Here is a 15,719-nt window from a genome sequence, read left to right as displayed (position 1 = left end):
TTGCCCCAGTCATTTGTCACCTACGGGACATTGGACAAATTATTTAATTTTTGTGCCCCAGTGGTCTCTGCTGTAAAATATTACAGTTTGTGTTATATTATAGTCATAAGGTTATTTGAGAATTAAATGAGTGTGTGTGTATATACACATCTAGAGGGACAGCCTACAAAGTGAAAATTGTATAATTGATAACTTTTTTCTTATTTGGAGCATCTTTTTTGTTTTTAGTATTTTTGAATTACATGTAAGAAAAGGACACATTTCTTAGGACATAGGCATGTTATGATTATAACTTAAGGAAGACTCATGAACACTTAGATGAAAGAAGATTCCAGTTTTAATGTAATTTAGCTGTCTAGTTTATGTAGCATTAATGTGTCACTTCTATAGACATAAAAGTGCCACATGTTGACTTACAAAGATAAAACTGAGGAATTTGTGGGTCTTTCAAAGTGTTGGATTACTCCCTTCATTCTTTGTGGTCTAGAGAAAGCAGTTGAGGAAGACAGTATTTCTTTTATAATAATTTTGTCTCTTTTGTGATTCCTGGAAAGATGTCGAACACAAACTAATTGTCAGGTAGCCAACATTAAGCATCATTAATGCATTTGGCTTTTTTTTGTTTGAAACAGGATCTTACAATGTCATCCAGACTGTCCCTAAATTTGTGATTCCTCTACCTCAGGTCCTGAGTGCTGGGAAGTACATGTGTGCACCATATTTCCCAATAGAAGTTGGCTTTTTATACCATTTAGTAATGAGTAAGAAGAAATGTAGCATAGTGGAGTCACATTGCTTTGGGTTTGATTTCTGGCTCTGCCACCTAATCAATACATGATCTTTACAAATAACCTATGTCTTAGTTTCACTTATCTGTAAAATGGCAGTAATAACAGCACCTAAGTAATCAATTTGCTGTGTGACTTTGTGAGTTAATGTGTATACATAAGGAGAGAGGGTTTGCCTGGTTTGTGATAAGTGTTGTATAATTTGATAACATCAGCATTGGTAATGATTTCTGTAGGATTATGGAACAAAATATCTACATGGGCAAGTATGGCAATATGGCTGTACCACTCAAATAAAGTGTTTTGCCAGGCGTGGAGGCATATGCCTATGATCCCAGCCCTCAGGAAGCTGAGATAGGAGGATCAAGAGTTTGAGGCCAAGGCCTCATGCCTGTAACCCTAGCTACTTGGGAGGCTGTGATCAGAAGGATCATGGTTCATATGAGTGGTAAATAGTTCTTGATATCCCATCTCCAAAATAACCAAAGCAAAATGGACCAGAGGTGTGGCTCAGTGGTAGACTGCTTGCTTTGCAAACATGAAGCCCTGAGTTCAAACCCCAATCCCACCAAAAAAAAAAAAAAACCAACTTGAGAACTTGAGGTCAGCGTGGGCTATAGAGTGAGACCAAAAAAAGGGGGAGAATGCAGTTTTTTGAGAACTAATGTACATGCTTTGAGAAACTTACAGATGACACACAGGGAGTCATCAAATGGGAAAACAAAACCACACTAATTTGTTACTGGAAGTTTTAAGATATGAGGATTCTTTTTTTTTTTTCTTTCAGTACTGGGGCTTGAACTTAGGGCCTTCATCTTGAGCCACTCCACCAGCCCTATTTTTGTGAAGGGTTTTTCAAGATAGGGTCTTGAGAAGTATTTTCCTGGTCTGGCTTGGAACTGTGATCCTCCTGCTCTCTGCCATCTGAGTAGCTAGGATTACAGGCATGAGCCACCAGTGCCTGGCAAGAGGACCTTTCTTTCTTCCTTCCCTTCCCCTTCCCTTTCCCTTTCCTTTCCCTTCCCCCTCTCCCTTCCTTTCCCCTCCCTTCCCCTCCCTGTTTTCTCTTTGCCCTGCCCTCCCCCTTTTCTCTCTCACTTCCCTCCCCCTTTTCTCTCTCTCTTCACTTCCCTTCCCTTTCTTTCTCCCTTCCTTTCTCTCTTCCTTTCCCCTCCTCTCTCCCTTCTTTTCCCTCCCTCCCTTCCTTCCTTCCTTCAAACCCAGGTCCTCACACATACTAGACCAGTGCTATACACTGAGCTTCATCTCTAGCCCCTAAGCTGATTTTTCTTACATATACCTCCTTAACAACTAGAAGGGAAAAGAATTATTCTATTCAGATTTTTAAACAAGTGATTTTGGGAATTGAACCCAGGACTTTGTGCATATTGGGCAAGTAAGTGCCAGATTAATTTTTGTTCTAATGATACCACTTATGATGACATCAGAATATGTGAGGATGCTTAAAAGCTGGTCAAAGGCAGTACATACCCTAAGTAGAGACTGGAAGGATCCCTGTTTGACAAAAGCTAGAGAAAAGGAGCAGTAACCACCTTTTGACAAGTGTTTTTGTTCTTGTACTATGAAAAGACAGGCTTTTATTGCCATAGCTGTTGTATGCTGTGAAGAGGATTGCAGTAATTTTTTTTAGAGTTATGAATAACTTCAAAATTTATAAACACTGCCTCCATTAAAAATACTTTTCTCTAAAATAATTTTATATCTTTATTATAGGCTTCTGAGAATTTTATCTATTCTTGTGCTGGATGCTGTGTGGCCACCTATGTTTTAGGCATTTGTGATCGACACAATGATAATATAATGCTTCGAAGCACAGGACACATGTTCCACATTGACTTTGGGAAGTTTCTGGGCCATGCACAGATGTTTGGTAGCTTCAGAAGGTAATAGCACTATTACTGTTAATGTTGATAGAGAAAATAGGTCCATCTTATTTCATGAGTTCCAAACCTTGCCTTTCCTGCTGTGCTTTACCTTAGAACATAAGTGCGGATGAAAAATGATTTATTACACAATAGACAAACTGGGTCTGTGTAAACTTTACTGAAATAAATTGACATATATTTTATCTAGTTTGTATTATCTATTAGAAATTTCAAAAAAAAAAGTTCCATTTGTACAGTGGTAGTTAAGTATAACATTTTTCTTTGTGTATGTTTGTAACCATTGTTTAATCTCTGTTTGAGTATGTAGATTTATAAGTAACACCTTGGAGGAAATTTATATGTAACTTCTGTCTAAATATTGAGATTATTATGTGATGGCTTTCCTGAAAATTTGAATTTTCAAGAATTAGTGAAATTCCAAGCTGCCTGATACCAGTTTCCTGCTTGAAAATTGCTATAATTCCCATAGGTTAGTTTAATAGTCACATAATAGCAATAACACTATTTGAATATGTTCTTTAAATAATGCTCTCTATGTACTTTCATTTTAAATAGGGATCGGGCTCCTTTTGTGCTTACCTCTGATATGGCTTACGTCATTAATGGCGGTGAAAAGCCCACCATTCGTTTCCAGTTGTTTGTGGACCTCTGCTGTCAAGCCTACAATTTGATAAGAAAACAAACAAACCTCTTTCTTAACCTCCTTTCACTGGTAACTTTGTTCTTTATAAACACTTAATTTTATATTACTGTATCTGTATTCAATTCCTAAAAAAAGGATATTTTGTGATTTTGATATAAATTTAGTGTCAGCTAAATTTTTAGTGAAATATTTTAAAATTTAAGCTAGGTAAAACAAGCCAGACATTAAGAGTACACACCATTTGATTCCATTTATATAAAATACAAAAAATAAGCCAATAGAGTAGTGACCTGGGGCTGGGGAGTAGTAGTAACTGAAGTGGGGTATCTGGGATGCTACTGAAAAGCTTGTTTCTTAATCTGGTTATGTTCAGGTTGTGAACATTCATTAAGTTGTACCCTTAGGATTTCTGCACTTTCTTGGGCATGTGTTCTATTTAAGTAAAGAATAAAAACAAACCAAAAACTGCTGTTTATTGTGACTGAAATTGATGTGATTAAGAACAGAGGCCTAGACAAGGAGGTCTTAATTTTACAACTTTTTATTCATAAATGGAAAGTGAGTTCCAGCACATCACTTGGTTTCTTTGACCTCGATTTTCTCATTTCTAAGAGAGTCACTTAGGTAGTATGAACACTAACAAATTCCTCAACAGTGTGATTGTTTTTGTTTCCTTTAGTACTAATTACTTGAGTAGCAGATAATTTAACCTACAAAACTTTTTCTTTTACAGATGATTCCTTCGGGATTACCAGAACTTACAAGTGTTCAAGATTTGAAATATGTTAGAGATGCACTTCAACCCCAAACTACAGATGCTGAAGCTACAATTTTCTTCACTAGGTATGGCTTATTTAAATGTATTACTGAAGGCAGGTACCCTTTGGCTTTGATTTACTTTACCTTAGTTAGATAAATGCTATTTACCCGTATTCTAATTTAGAGGAAAAAATATGATTCACAATATTTGCAGATTATAGATGAAACTGGGCATGGTGGTGCACATCTGTAATCTCAGTTACTCAGGAGGCTGAGACAGAAGGTAGTTCTACGCCCCTTAGTTCTGGGCAACTTAGCAAGACCCTATCTCAAAATAAAAAAAAGAAAGGACTGGGGATGTAGCTCATCGGTAAAGCATTTACCTAGCATGCATGAAGTCCTGTGTTTAATCCCCAGCACTGCCCAAAAAAAAAAAAGAAGTATATTTATTGAATAAATGTAAAAGATTTGCAATAACACTTTCAAAAATACATATATTGTTGTCAGTATAATCTCAAGGTTGTTTAGGGTATGATTTAAATTATAAAAGTCACATTAGAGAACATATTTATATCTTTTTTTCTTTTTTTTTTTCCTGGTTGGACTGGGGCTTGAACTTGACTTTGAGTTTACAAACTGTTTGAGCCACACCTCCAGTCTGATAAACATATTTCTGAGTGAATGTGTTTTCTACAGTGCCATGTACCTCTTTTTAAGGTTTCTTTTGAAAAGGATTTCTGTACTAATCTGTTTTTCAGTATTCTATTTTTATGAATACCATGAATGCTTAAAACAGCAAACTCTCGGACACTGCTGTAGTAAAGTATTACTACATGACATAGTACTTAAAACATATATGCCAGTGGCTGGCCTTTGGATTGTCATTGTTTTAAAAAAAAAGATCTTCCTGGCAAATAGGTTCTTTAAGGCCAAGTGGTTCACTGACTACTGCTCCCATGTCATCATGACACCACAGCAGAAAGCACGTGGGCTTTTGTTTTTTGGTACCAAGATTTGAACTGAGGACCTCTGCTTGCTAAGTAGCCACTTGAGCCATGCTCCTGAGCTCATTCTTTTTTGTCCTTTATCTTTTACCTTCCTCTCAGTGGACTGGATTTCCCTAGTCTCAATAGTCTGGGCCACGGGAGAGAGTGGGGGTGGGGAGCAGGGGGAAGAAATGACCCAAACAGTATATGCACATGTGAATAAATGAATAAAAAACAAATAAATAAATAAATAAAATGACTTAAAGAGACATGCATTGCTTTTTAGCATGCATGTGTGTTTAATAAAACTATTTGTAACCAAATGAAATGAAGGAAGCTGACTTTTCTATAGCCTTCCAATCTTAGCCTGACAGTGTAGGTGTTGATTGGTTCTCCTGGGCAAAGCTATAAAACAGGCATGTGTTCATTTACTTGTAATCTCATAACAAAATACCATAGACTGGTTGACATAAACAACAGAATTTTGTTTTCTCATAGTTACAGAGTCTTGGAAAGTCCAAGGTCAAGGAGTCAGCTGAATAGGTTCCTTTCTGAAAAGGGCTCCCTTCCTGCAAATGGCCACCTTTTTTCTTTCTTTTTTAAAATGGTGCTAGAGATTAAACTCAGGGCCTCATGCTGCATGCTAGATAAGTGCTTTACCACTGAACTGTATTCAGCTCTGTTACTGAGGCTTCTTGTTTCCTTTGCTTACCTACAGTATTTTATCAAGGCCTACCTTCTGCATTATCTCTGCCAGACTGTCCTCTCATAACTTTTTTCCCATTTTATGGAAAGAAATTATGATTATCAAGGTTTCTGGCACCAAATTTCTACCACTCTAGTATTTTATAGAGAAATTTTAAAATTTGATTTTATAACAGTCATCATTTTAGTATTAATCATCTATTAGAGATAGCTATCTCTAATAGCTCTTTAATTAGTCTTAGATCCCATATGGTCAAGAAAACCAAACATTTTTTTTCCTTGGGTTGAGATGTATTTTAATAGATCTTGGGCCTAAAGAACAAAGAGAAGCCTTGGCAGAGTAAGAATTTGATTAATATTTTAAAAGATATGAAAGTGTTTTCTATCTTTTAGTAACTTGACAGAATTTACCATGTGTCTGCATGAGATTTACTATTAACAAGTTTTCTGATTATTTTGTAGGCTGATTGAGTCAAGTTTGGGAAGCATTGCCACAAAGTTTAATTTCTTCATTCACAACCTTGCTCAGCTGCGTTTTTCTGGTCTCCCTTCTAATGACGAGCCCATCCTTTCATTTTCACCCAAAACGTACTCCTTTAGACAAGATGGTCGTATCAAGGAAGCATCTGTTTTCACATACCATAAAAAGTACAACCCAGATAAACATTATGTAAGTTTGGTTTCAATATTTGTAAGACAGCTGTGCATACATTATTATTATCCTTTATCTGTTCTTCAGTGACTTTACTAAAGTTCCAACATTTGTTTTTGTTTGTGCTTTCTGCTTACATGGATGGTCCAAAAATAAGTAAATGTATATGAAGCCTCCCTAATTTTTTTTGTATTTATTTCTGGTTAAATATATTTTAAAACTATGAGAGTCAAAATATGTTCTTCCTTTCTCATTCTTCAGTTTTTTTCTTAGTTTCAAAGATAAAGCGTGGTCACTTTAAGAGATCCAACCAGTACAATTCAAAAAGTCTTAAGCTCCCAGGCCTGATGTGGTGGCACATGCCTGTGGTCCTGGATAGGAGCATTATGGTCCAAGTCTGGTCATGCCAAAGTTAGTGTGAGACTTGAGGGTGTGACGCCAGTGGTAGAACACCTGCCTAGGAAACAGGAAGACCCGAGTTCAATCTCCAGCACTGCCAAAATGAAAGGTTAAGCTCTCATTCTACTCTTCAATAAAGTATTACAATATACACAAACATAAAGTGTTTTAAAAGAAAAACAGAATGTTCACCGTACCATAGCATTATCTTCTAAAACCGTAGCATTATCATCTTTCTTTGCTTTCATTTTTTCACCTTGTGCAATTTCTTTTTCTTTTTTTTCTTTTTTCCATGCTGTAGGTTGAATATGGATTGCATGCCAGGCAAGTGCTCTACCACTGAGCTGACATCCTAGCCCATGGGCCAGTGTTTTTGTGGGGTATACCTTTTAGAACTGTCAGGGTTTTTTAAATTTTTGATGAATTTATCAATTTTAGAAAGCTGTTTCACTATTTTAACTTTTTTTTTTTTAAGTAAAATTTGTTCTTTCCCCAATGATTTGTAATGGTATCTTTAAATACATCAAGTTTACATACATCTCCTTGAATTTATTTCTGGTTTTCTTTGGATATCTGACTCTTTCTACACCAGTATTATATTCTTTGAAGTACTGTACTCATAGTAGTTTAAATTATCCAGTAAAACATGTTTCTTTCACTCCCCGCCCTATTTTTTTTTTTTTTGTCTTTTTTCCTGATTACTTTCTTTATTTAATCCTGGAAATAAAGTGGCTTTCACATTCAAGTTCTTATTTGTGTATCTTACAATCATTATGTTCACTCTTAGAATGTAGTTGTATGTACTTCTTTTCCACCAGGAAAGAAAATTTTATTATAAATTTAATGTACTTGTCATGTGATTTCTTTTCAGATTTATGTAGTCCGACTTTTGAGGGAAGGACAGCTTGAACCATCATTTGTATTCCGGACATTCGATGAGTTTCAAGAACTTCATAATAAGCTCAGTATTATTTTTCCACTTTGGAAGTTACCTGGGTATGTTCTCATCCTGTACAAATTAATCCTTTTTTGTAAGAAACAATTTGTTTTCAGATATGTGAAAAGTTTTGTGAAATTTTGTAGCATACAGACCTAATATAAAGGTAGCGATAGACAAGGAGTTGTAAGTTTTTGTTGAATGAATCAGCAATGAATATGTGATTAAGGTCTTAAAATGTGAAATTCTCCAGATTCCTCATTTTCACTGAAGCTTTAACTTTATTGTCTCTATCATAGTAAGCAGTCCAAGATAATTTGGAATCTGGGTTTTAAAAACTCACATGCTGTATCACTGCTGTACTGAACTTCTCTGATGTTGAATAACCTGAAGCAGATATCACTGAAACTGTTAATTGGAAACTTAGTGCTTAAAATTGTATCCTATATCCTTGGAAATTCTCAGTTTTACCATAGCATAATAATGACTAGATTTCTTTTGTCATATTGTTCAAATTCTTCTCAGTCAAGATTTCAAAAGTAAGGAGGCAGAAAAGTGGGCATTAGAGTTTGTTTCCATCTGCAATCTCATCTTTCTACTACACCAAAATAAGTAGAGTTAAGATTATGGGTCAGTACCTGACTTAGGCCCTGTATCATAATTTGTGGATTTTGCTGATGTCTGCAGTAGCTGTAGCTGATTGAGTAATGATTCTTTTAGAGATCTGGTAAATATTTGAATAATTAAATTGGAGAAGAAATAGTAGAAAATAGTAATAAATGAAAGTAGTAACATGCATCCTTGGTATCGAGGCTCATAAAAAGAAAATGAGTAATTAAATTATTTAAACTCTAGTACTTTGAAGGTAAATCACAAAATTACTTTAGGTCTAGGAATGTTGCTCAGTGGCAGAGCATTTGCCTAGCATTTGCAAGGTCCTGTATTTTATTCCCAGTATCACAAAAAAAAAGTTAGATCAAGACTCTGCTTTGTCTTTAAGAATGTAAAAATACATTTCTCAGTAAATAGTGTACAGGATTCTATAAATACTTCTAGATGAAATAATTTAAATCCCACTTGTTTTTGTTTTTCTTTTATAGCTTTCCTAATAGGATGGTTCTAGGAAGAACACACATAAAAGATGTAGCAGCCAAAAGGAAAATTGAGTTAAACAATTATTTACAGAGTTTGATGAGTGCTTCAACAGATGTAGCAGAGGTGATCTACCCATATAAGAAGTAATAACATATTGTACCTTTTATGCCACATAATATTTAAACTAATGAATCTTTTTTTCTCTTTCATTTTAGTGTGATCTTGTTTATACTTTTTTCCATCCTTTACTTCGTGATGAGAAAGCTGAAGGGATAGCTAGGTCTGCAGGTGAGATTACTTTTTTCTCTTTATTGATAATTACTGACTTACAGGTCTCACTTTTCAATAAATATGGTATAGTGACATTAGGCTTACTGGTTGTAGTCATTGAGAAAGGGAAGAGGGAATTCTTTTTAAACCAGTCTATTTCTGGATAAATTTAACTTTCCTAATAATTTGAGTGTGGTTACTGAAAAAGTCTAAATCAGTGGTCTACCAGGTTTTTTACTTCCCCTACTGTCTACTTGTCCTCCCCACAACAGTGGTCCTGGAAGTAAAGCAAAAATTCTTTTGTTGAAAATTGAATCATTGCAGACAGGATGAAATAAAGAGGAATGTATTTCTATTTTCAGGTGCAGGTCCCTTTAGTCCTACTCCTGGTCAAATAGGAGGAGCAGTGAAGTTATCAGTTTCATACCGAAATGGTACTCTTTTCATCATGGTGATGCACATCAAAGATCTTGTGAGTGGTTATAAATAATAATGGTTGTAGAAGAAACCTGTACCTCAATAGGAAGCATTACTATGAAGTGAATGCTTTTCTTTATAGGTTACCGAAGATGGGGCAGATCCAAATCCATATGTCAAAACATACCTTCTTCCAGATACCCACAAAACATCTAAACGTAAAACAAAAATTTCACGAAAAACTAGGAATCCAACATTCAATGAAATGGTAAGTTAAAATCACTTCCTAAATTTTTCTGTATTATTTTGAGATTTTAAAATTAAAGTTTTTCAGTATCAGCTGCTGAACTATTTATTTCACAGAGCAAGTCAATAGCAGCCCAGGGATATTTAACAAAAGAGAAGACATTAAGAGCCATGATTCAAGTACCCTTTCAGTGTGTAAACCCCCCTCCCCAAATACAGTATTCTCAAAAAGTGGTTGTCCATGCTGGGAGCCAGTGGCTCACACTTCTAATTACAGCTACTCGGGAGGTAAAGATTAGAAGGATCATGTTTTGAGGTCAACCTAGGCAAAATGTTAGCAAGACCCAATCTCAACCAATTAGCTGGGTATGATGACACAAGCCTATGAACCCAGCTAAGCTGGAGGCATAAGTAGGAGTTTAACAGTCCAGGCTGGCCTGGAGGAGAAACATGAAACCATATCCAAGAAATAAAAAATAAAAAGACTAGCATAGCCATGCACAGCTGTAATTCCAGCACTTGGGAGGCTGAGGCAGAAGGATCATGAGTTCAAGTCAGCCTAGGGTATATAGGCCCTGTGTCAAAGGCAAAAAAAAAAAAAAAGTAACTATAGAAGGCCTTTTCACCTCTTTAAAAGTACCTGTACAAACGTACAATGCATGATGAAGACAATTGGAATTATAAGTACTAGTGTTCTTTTTCAGGTTTTTCATAGTTGGTGTTACAGTGTCAAAAAAATTAAATGTGTGTGCTTCTCTAAGGTGTTTTAGCCAAACTGTGAGGTCTACATTAAGGAACTGTTTCTCAGAACTTATGAGGAGGTTTTTCTGGAAAAACAAACATTCTAAACATTGTGATGAGAATTTGAAATGCAGTAGCTTTGTAGTGCTCCAAAATTGCTGCAGACTATTTTTACTGTGAGTTTGTATTAAATCATGAATAAGCAGAAATTACCATTTCATGATATAAAATCCAACAGAAAGACAACAAAAGGAAAATTTAAGCTGTTTCTGTAAAATAATTATAATTGTGCTTCCCAACTTGCTCCCTCTCATCCTTTCTTTTCCCAGCTACTAGGCCATCTTAAGGTAACTGCCATGTTATTTCTCTTCCATTTCCCATCACTTCCATCTCAGAAAGAACACGTTTCGGGATTATTAGCCAGTGATTGGTGGGGCTTTGTAAATCTCAAACGTTGACAGGAATAATCAAACAACTGGAGACTCCTGAAACACAAAATGTGCTTCTGAAGTATTATGACAAACAATGTCTTTTATTGTATCACTGTTTGACTGAGTTTCACTTATGTTTCACTTGAAGTATTACAAGAAACCAAACAAACCTTAATTTCTAGTTCATTTGTTTTTTCCTTTGCTGTAGCTTGTGTACAATGGATATAGCAAAGAAACTCTGAGACAGAGAGAACTTCAGCTAAGTGTACTCAGTGCAGAGTCTCTACGGGAGAATTTTTTCTTGGGTGGAATAACACTGCCTTTGAAAGATTTCAACTTAAGCAAAGAGACAGTTAAGTGGTACCAACTGACTGCAGCTACTTACCTGTGAACTAGTGAATTTCTGAGCTTTGGAAGAAAGAAGATACAAATATTTGCACAGATGAGTACACACACATATACTTCTGAACTTTGTATAAAATTTTTTATACTTGGGTAGAAATTATAAATATACTTGCTGTATTTCAGCACATCTGTTGGACCAATAGTCACATAACTTTTATATATTTTGGGAAGCCATTGCTGTTTTAAAATCATTTATTAAATGCTACAAATTCTAAACGTAATATATAATAAGTCCTGAAAAAGACTGAGATAGTAATGTCAGGTCAGCCACCTATTTTGCAATTTTTCACATGCAGAATAGCACATTTATTTGCCTGTTAAGCACCTTTCACAGCCTTTACCACCGTGTATGTTCACAAGCACCAAAGTAAAGGAACATGCAGAATGTTACTAGAAAATGCAGCTGCTATTCACAGGGCTACAAAGAGAAGCACAAATAATAGATAGCTATGTTAAGAACTACTAAGTAGTTTTATAGAAGTAGAGGGGGAAATACTGGTGTTTTTATTCATTACCTTTTTTTAAAATAAGTGCCAATCAGAAGTTGTAAATAATGGTGCCTTACTTAACTTTATATGCTTCTCTGGCACTTCATTTCTGATTTCTTTTTCCTGATTTGATAATAAGTAATTTTCACTTAATTTCAGTTTACTAAAGACAAAAAAAATTATGTACATTTACTGAGTTTTTCCCACAAGATCATTTTCTCTACTTCTGATGTGTGGTTTAGTTATTATGACTGTCAAGCTGTTTAAGGTTTTGTTGTCCAGTAACTGAGTGAGATTCAGTGATGTATTCTGAACTCTCATCATTCCGTTATAATCCTACATTCATTCCCAGGGGTGTGAAGTCAGGTAATACTGTTACTTCCACGCATCTATGCTTCATTTCCTTATTAAGCAAGTGAAAACTGTTCACCCCCATGCTCATTCCTGTTTGGTATAAGAACTCCAGGAGAAAGGCAGACTCTTCACATGAGGCCTAGGACAAGGATTGTAGGGTCCAAACTGAATTTTAATATAGACTTTTATGGAAGTTGTCTTGTAAATTGGCATACAATTATAAACACTGTACATTTACATGAAAGATTTGTATTCCATAATACAATGAGATTCAGAACCACAGGGAGAAGTTTAAAATTATTGCAGTAAACATTAAGATTTTTTATTAGTTGTTCATTTAACTTCAGACATAAATTTGTTTAGTTTAGATAAACATGTATATGTAATAAATTTCATGGTTAGAATAGAAATTCAAATACTTTTTAAATGGCAATAGAGATGGAGCAATATGGTGGTTGTGAGAAAATTGACAAACTGTTTACTGAAGAATACTAAAAGAAAGGACAATCTCCAATCCAGTTGCCCAGAACAAAATTTTTATGAACTGCAGATGTTTAAAAAAAATAATGATATGTGCAGAGCAGAAACAAAAGAATTGAAGATATATCAGTGGAATAGGTTTAAAAAAATTAAAAACTTGAAATTTTTGGTGCCTAACACTAATGGTCCATTTGTAGGAAAACTGACTATGGTATATGAATGTCTTTTTTAATATTAAAATTTATTGTCTATTTAATGGTAATTAAAATGCAGAACAAAGAGGCACTTTTTGCTTTTTCTACATACATTTTTTTTCCTTAAAGTAGCTTTGCAAATATAAAGTAGAAATTTTCGATTAAGTTTTTGAAACCTAATTCCATTCCATGAGTTGTCACTGTAAAAAAAAAAAAAAACATAACTCTTTGTAAAAGGTTAATTGGACTCAACCCAAACTGCTTTCTTACGATCTGTCACAGCAGTATCTTTTAGCACAAACAATAGAGCTAGAAAATGTGATGTCACTTTTCAATTATAAGAAATCTGGGTTTATACCCGAAAGTGTATATGATGATTAATACTGTACAGTTAACAAAACTTCAGAATAAGAGGTAACGTTTTCTCTTAATTTAATTCGTTTTGTACCTTTGGTCATTAAAACACACACATACATATACACACACACACATTAATGTAAGTTATTTCTTTGTGAAATGTTAATCTTCAGTCCATACCAAAAACAGCAACAGAAAACAAGAGGGTAGCCTCTGCACTACTACTATTCCAGCCAATTCTAAATCAGTTGAATTTTTTTTTAAGTCTAACAAAGTAAATCTGAAAAACAAGTCTGAAGACACTAATTTTTATGTATAATCAAAATATTTTATACCTACCTCTATTGAGTAAAAATCATTCTGTTACATAGAAGCCCTATGCCAGAAGAATTCTTTCCTCTTGCCAGTGTTTTGGGATTTGAAGATAATGGTTTTCACCCAAGAACCTATTGTTTTCTCTACTGAGAAACCCAATGTAGAACTGGCACTGTTGTTTTTATCATTTCCTTTATACAAATCTGTAGTTATCTAAATGTCAAGGCATGTACGACGTTTGATAAAGGTTTTTTTTTTTAAATTAAGTATAAAAGTTTCAAAATCTTGCCTTAAATTAACTGTTCTTTGTAGTATTCAAGTATTGTGGTATTTAAAAAGCAAAACGTTTACTTTTGATAAACTTCAGGTCAAAAAAGACTGACCCCCACTGTCATAATCCATAGATTTACTTACATGCTGTTTCACGAGCAGTGCAAATACGAATGAATAGAACTAGTCTCATCTATAAGAACCAAATGCTTTAATTATATCAGGACAGTGAATAAAGATGTATAATATTTTTATTAATACTTTGAATATATTCAGTGGATTGAATGTGACTTTATAACTGTACTATGATTGTATTAAAATATTTCTGGAATAAAGGAACTCTGCTGACATTTCTTTCCTTGTTGACATATTTTGGTTTCAAACTTTTATATGAGCTCACTGTTGCTGCTCTTTGCAGCTTACCCAGGAATTTATTAAGTTCAGTAATCCTGCATTTCAGAACTGGCTTGTCAGTTTCTTCAAAAAATGTCTAAATAGAGAGTCTTAACTTCTAAGTGATTGTTTGAAGTTATGAATTGCTACTACTTTGCTCCAGTCCTCTCACCATTTTGTAGGTATGAAGTGCTTCTGTGAGTATTGGTTCCTGGCCTTTGGTTTACTTAAATATTAAGTAGCCTGACCCTAGGATAACATGGAAAAGGACCCAAAGACACTGAAAGAGCGATTAGACCAGTTCTTAAAACTCAGTTTCTGTCAGGAGAAAAAAAGGGTCTTTCTGAAAAAATTGTTACGGAAATTTGAACATATATATACAAAAATAGACAAGAATATCATGAACTCTATAAATGAATCCATCACATAGCATAATATTTTATCAGTCACATCATCCTTTGCTTTTAGAACTCTGATAAACGTCTGATAGACCTTTCTGCACTCTTCCATGTCTTTTTGACTTCACACACACACACACACACATCCTTCTGCCTCTCCCCCTTCTCTTCTCACTACATGAAAGAAAATGAGGTAGGGGCTAGAGGTGAGGCTCAAATGGTAGCACCTGCATAGCAAGTGCAAAGTCCTAAGTTCAAACCCAAGAACTGACAAAAAGAAAAAAAAAAAAAAGTGAGGACTGACTTCATACCACATACAAAAATAAATTCAAAATGGACCAGAGACCCAAACATACCTAAAACTAGCTGGATGTGGTGGTACATGCTTATAATTCAACCCTTATTTGCTCTGGTTATTTTTGGAGATAGGGTCTACCTTTTGTATAGGACAGTCTGAACCACAATGTGTACCATCATCCCCAGCTTTTTTCCATTGAGATGGGGGGTCTCACAAACTTTTTTGCCCAGGCTGGCCTGGAACCATGATCCTCCCAATCTCAGCATCCTGTGAGGAGAACTTGACATAAGTACAGTTGTGCTCAATGATCTACAGGCTGAGGTTGGCATGGCCCCAGATGCAGAAGGGGGCAAAGGCAAAATCAACACAGCTGCTTTTCCTAAGCTGGAAAGAAGTAGGAACTCGGGTTTCTCTTGTTACAATGTCATGCCTCTCCTGGAGAACTGTTGGCTCCACCTCCTTGTTTATAAAAGACTCCCTGAAGAAGGATGAGTGGGGGATTGGATTTGATAGTTTGGATTGGTGGGCTGCTTGTGAGAATGATGCTGTTGCTGCTGGATGTTTGTGTCTGCGAGTCTAAGGATGGAGACTCTAAGAGAGAACATGGGACAGTGCAAGTCTCAGTGCCAAGACTTTAAGAGAGATTAAGGAAAACATGGAACAGTGCGAGTCTAAGGAAAGACTTCAAAGAACAGAAAAGAAGACTTTAGAAGTAAGGTTTTAAAGAATAGAAAAAATAATAAGTAATGAGGCTGTTGTGCGTCTCCATCCAAGTGCCCAACACACCTGAC

The 15,719-nt window shown here is 35.2% G+C and overlaps 1 protein-coding gene across 3 annotated transcripts in view; it reads left to right on the top strand.

Moving 5' to 3' along the window:
* The window catches only part of Pik3c2a (phosphatidylinositol-4-phosphate 3-kinase catalytic subunit type 2 alpha), a 94,850-nt gene extending 80,658 nt beyond the window's left edge, over nucleotides 1-14,192 (top strand). For 2 of the 3 annotated variants that reach the window (XM_074042380.1, XM_074042373.1), the window contains 10 exons: nucleotides 2,523-2,692; nucleotides 3,251-3,407; nucleotides 4,072-4,181; nucleotides 6,251-6,458; nucleotides 7,711-7,835; nucleotides 8,877-8,994; nucleotides 9,087-9,159; nucleotides 9,504-9,613; nucleotides 9,701-9,826; nucleotides 11,185-14,192. In XM_074042380.1, coding sequence (XP_073898481.1) covers nucleotides 2,523-2,692; nucleotides 3,251-3,407; nucleotides 4,072-4,181; nucleotides 6,251-6,458; nucleotides 7,711-7,835; nucleotides 8,877-8,994; nucleotides 9,087-9,159; nucleotides 9,504-9,613; nucleotides 9,701-9,826; nucleotides 11,185-11,367 — 1,380 coding nt within the window. In that variant the 3' untranslated portion in view covers nucleotides 11,368-14,192. The other variant, XM_074042391.1, reaches the window with a different exon arrangement.
* The last annotated feature ends 1,527 nt before the right edge of the window (nucleotides 14,193-15,719 follow it).

This window comes from Castor canadensis, chromosome 1 (genome assembly GCF_047511655.1).
Source record: "Castor canadensis chromosome 1, mCasCan1.hap1v2, whole genome shotgun sequence".
Taxonomy (NCBI): domain Eukaryota; kingdom Metazoa; phylum Chordata; class Mammalia; order Rodentia; family Castoridae; genus Castor; species Castor canadensis.
The sequence above is the reverse complement of the archived record's forward strand: the minus strand, read 5'-3'. Positions and strand labels throughout refer to the sequence as shown.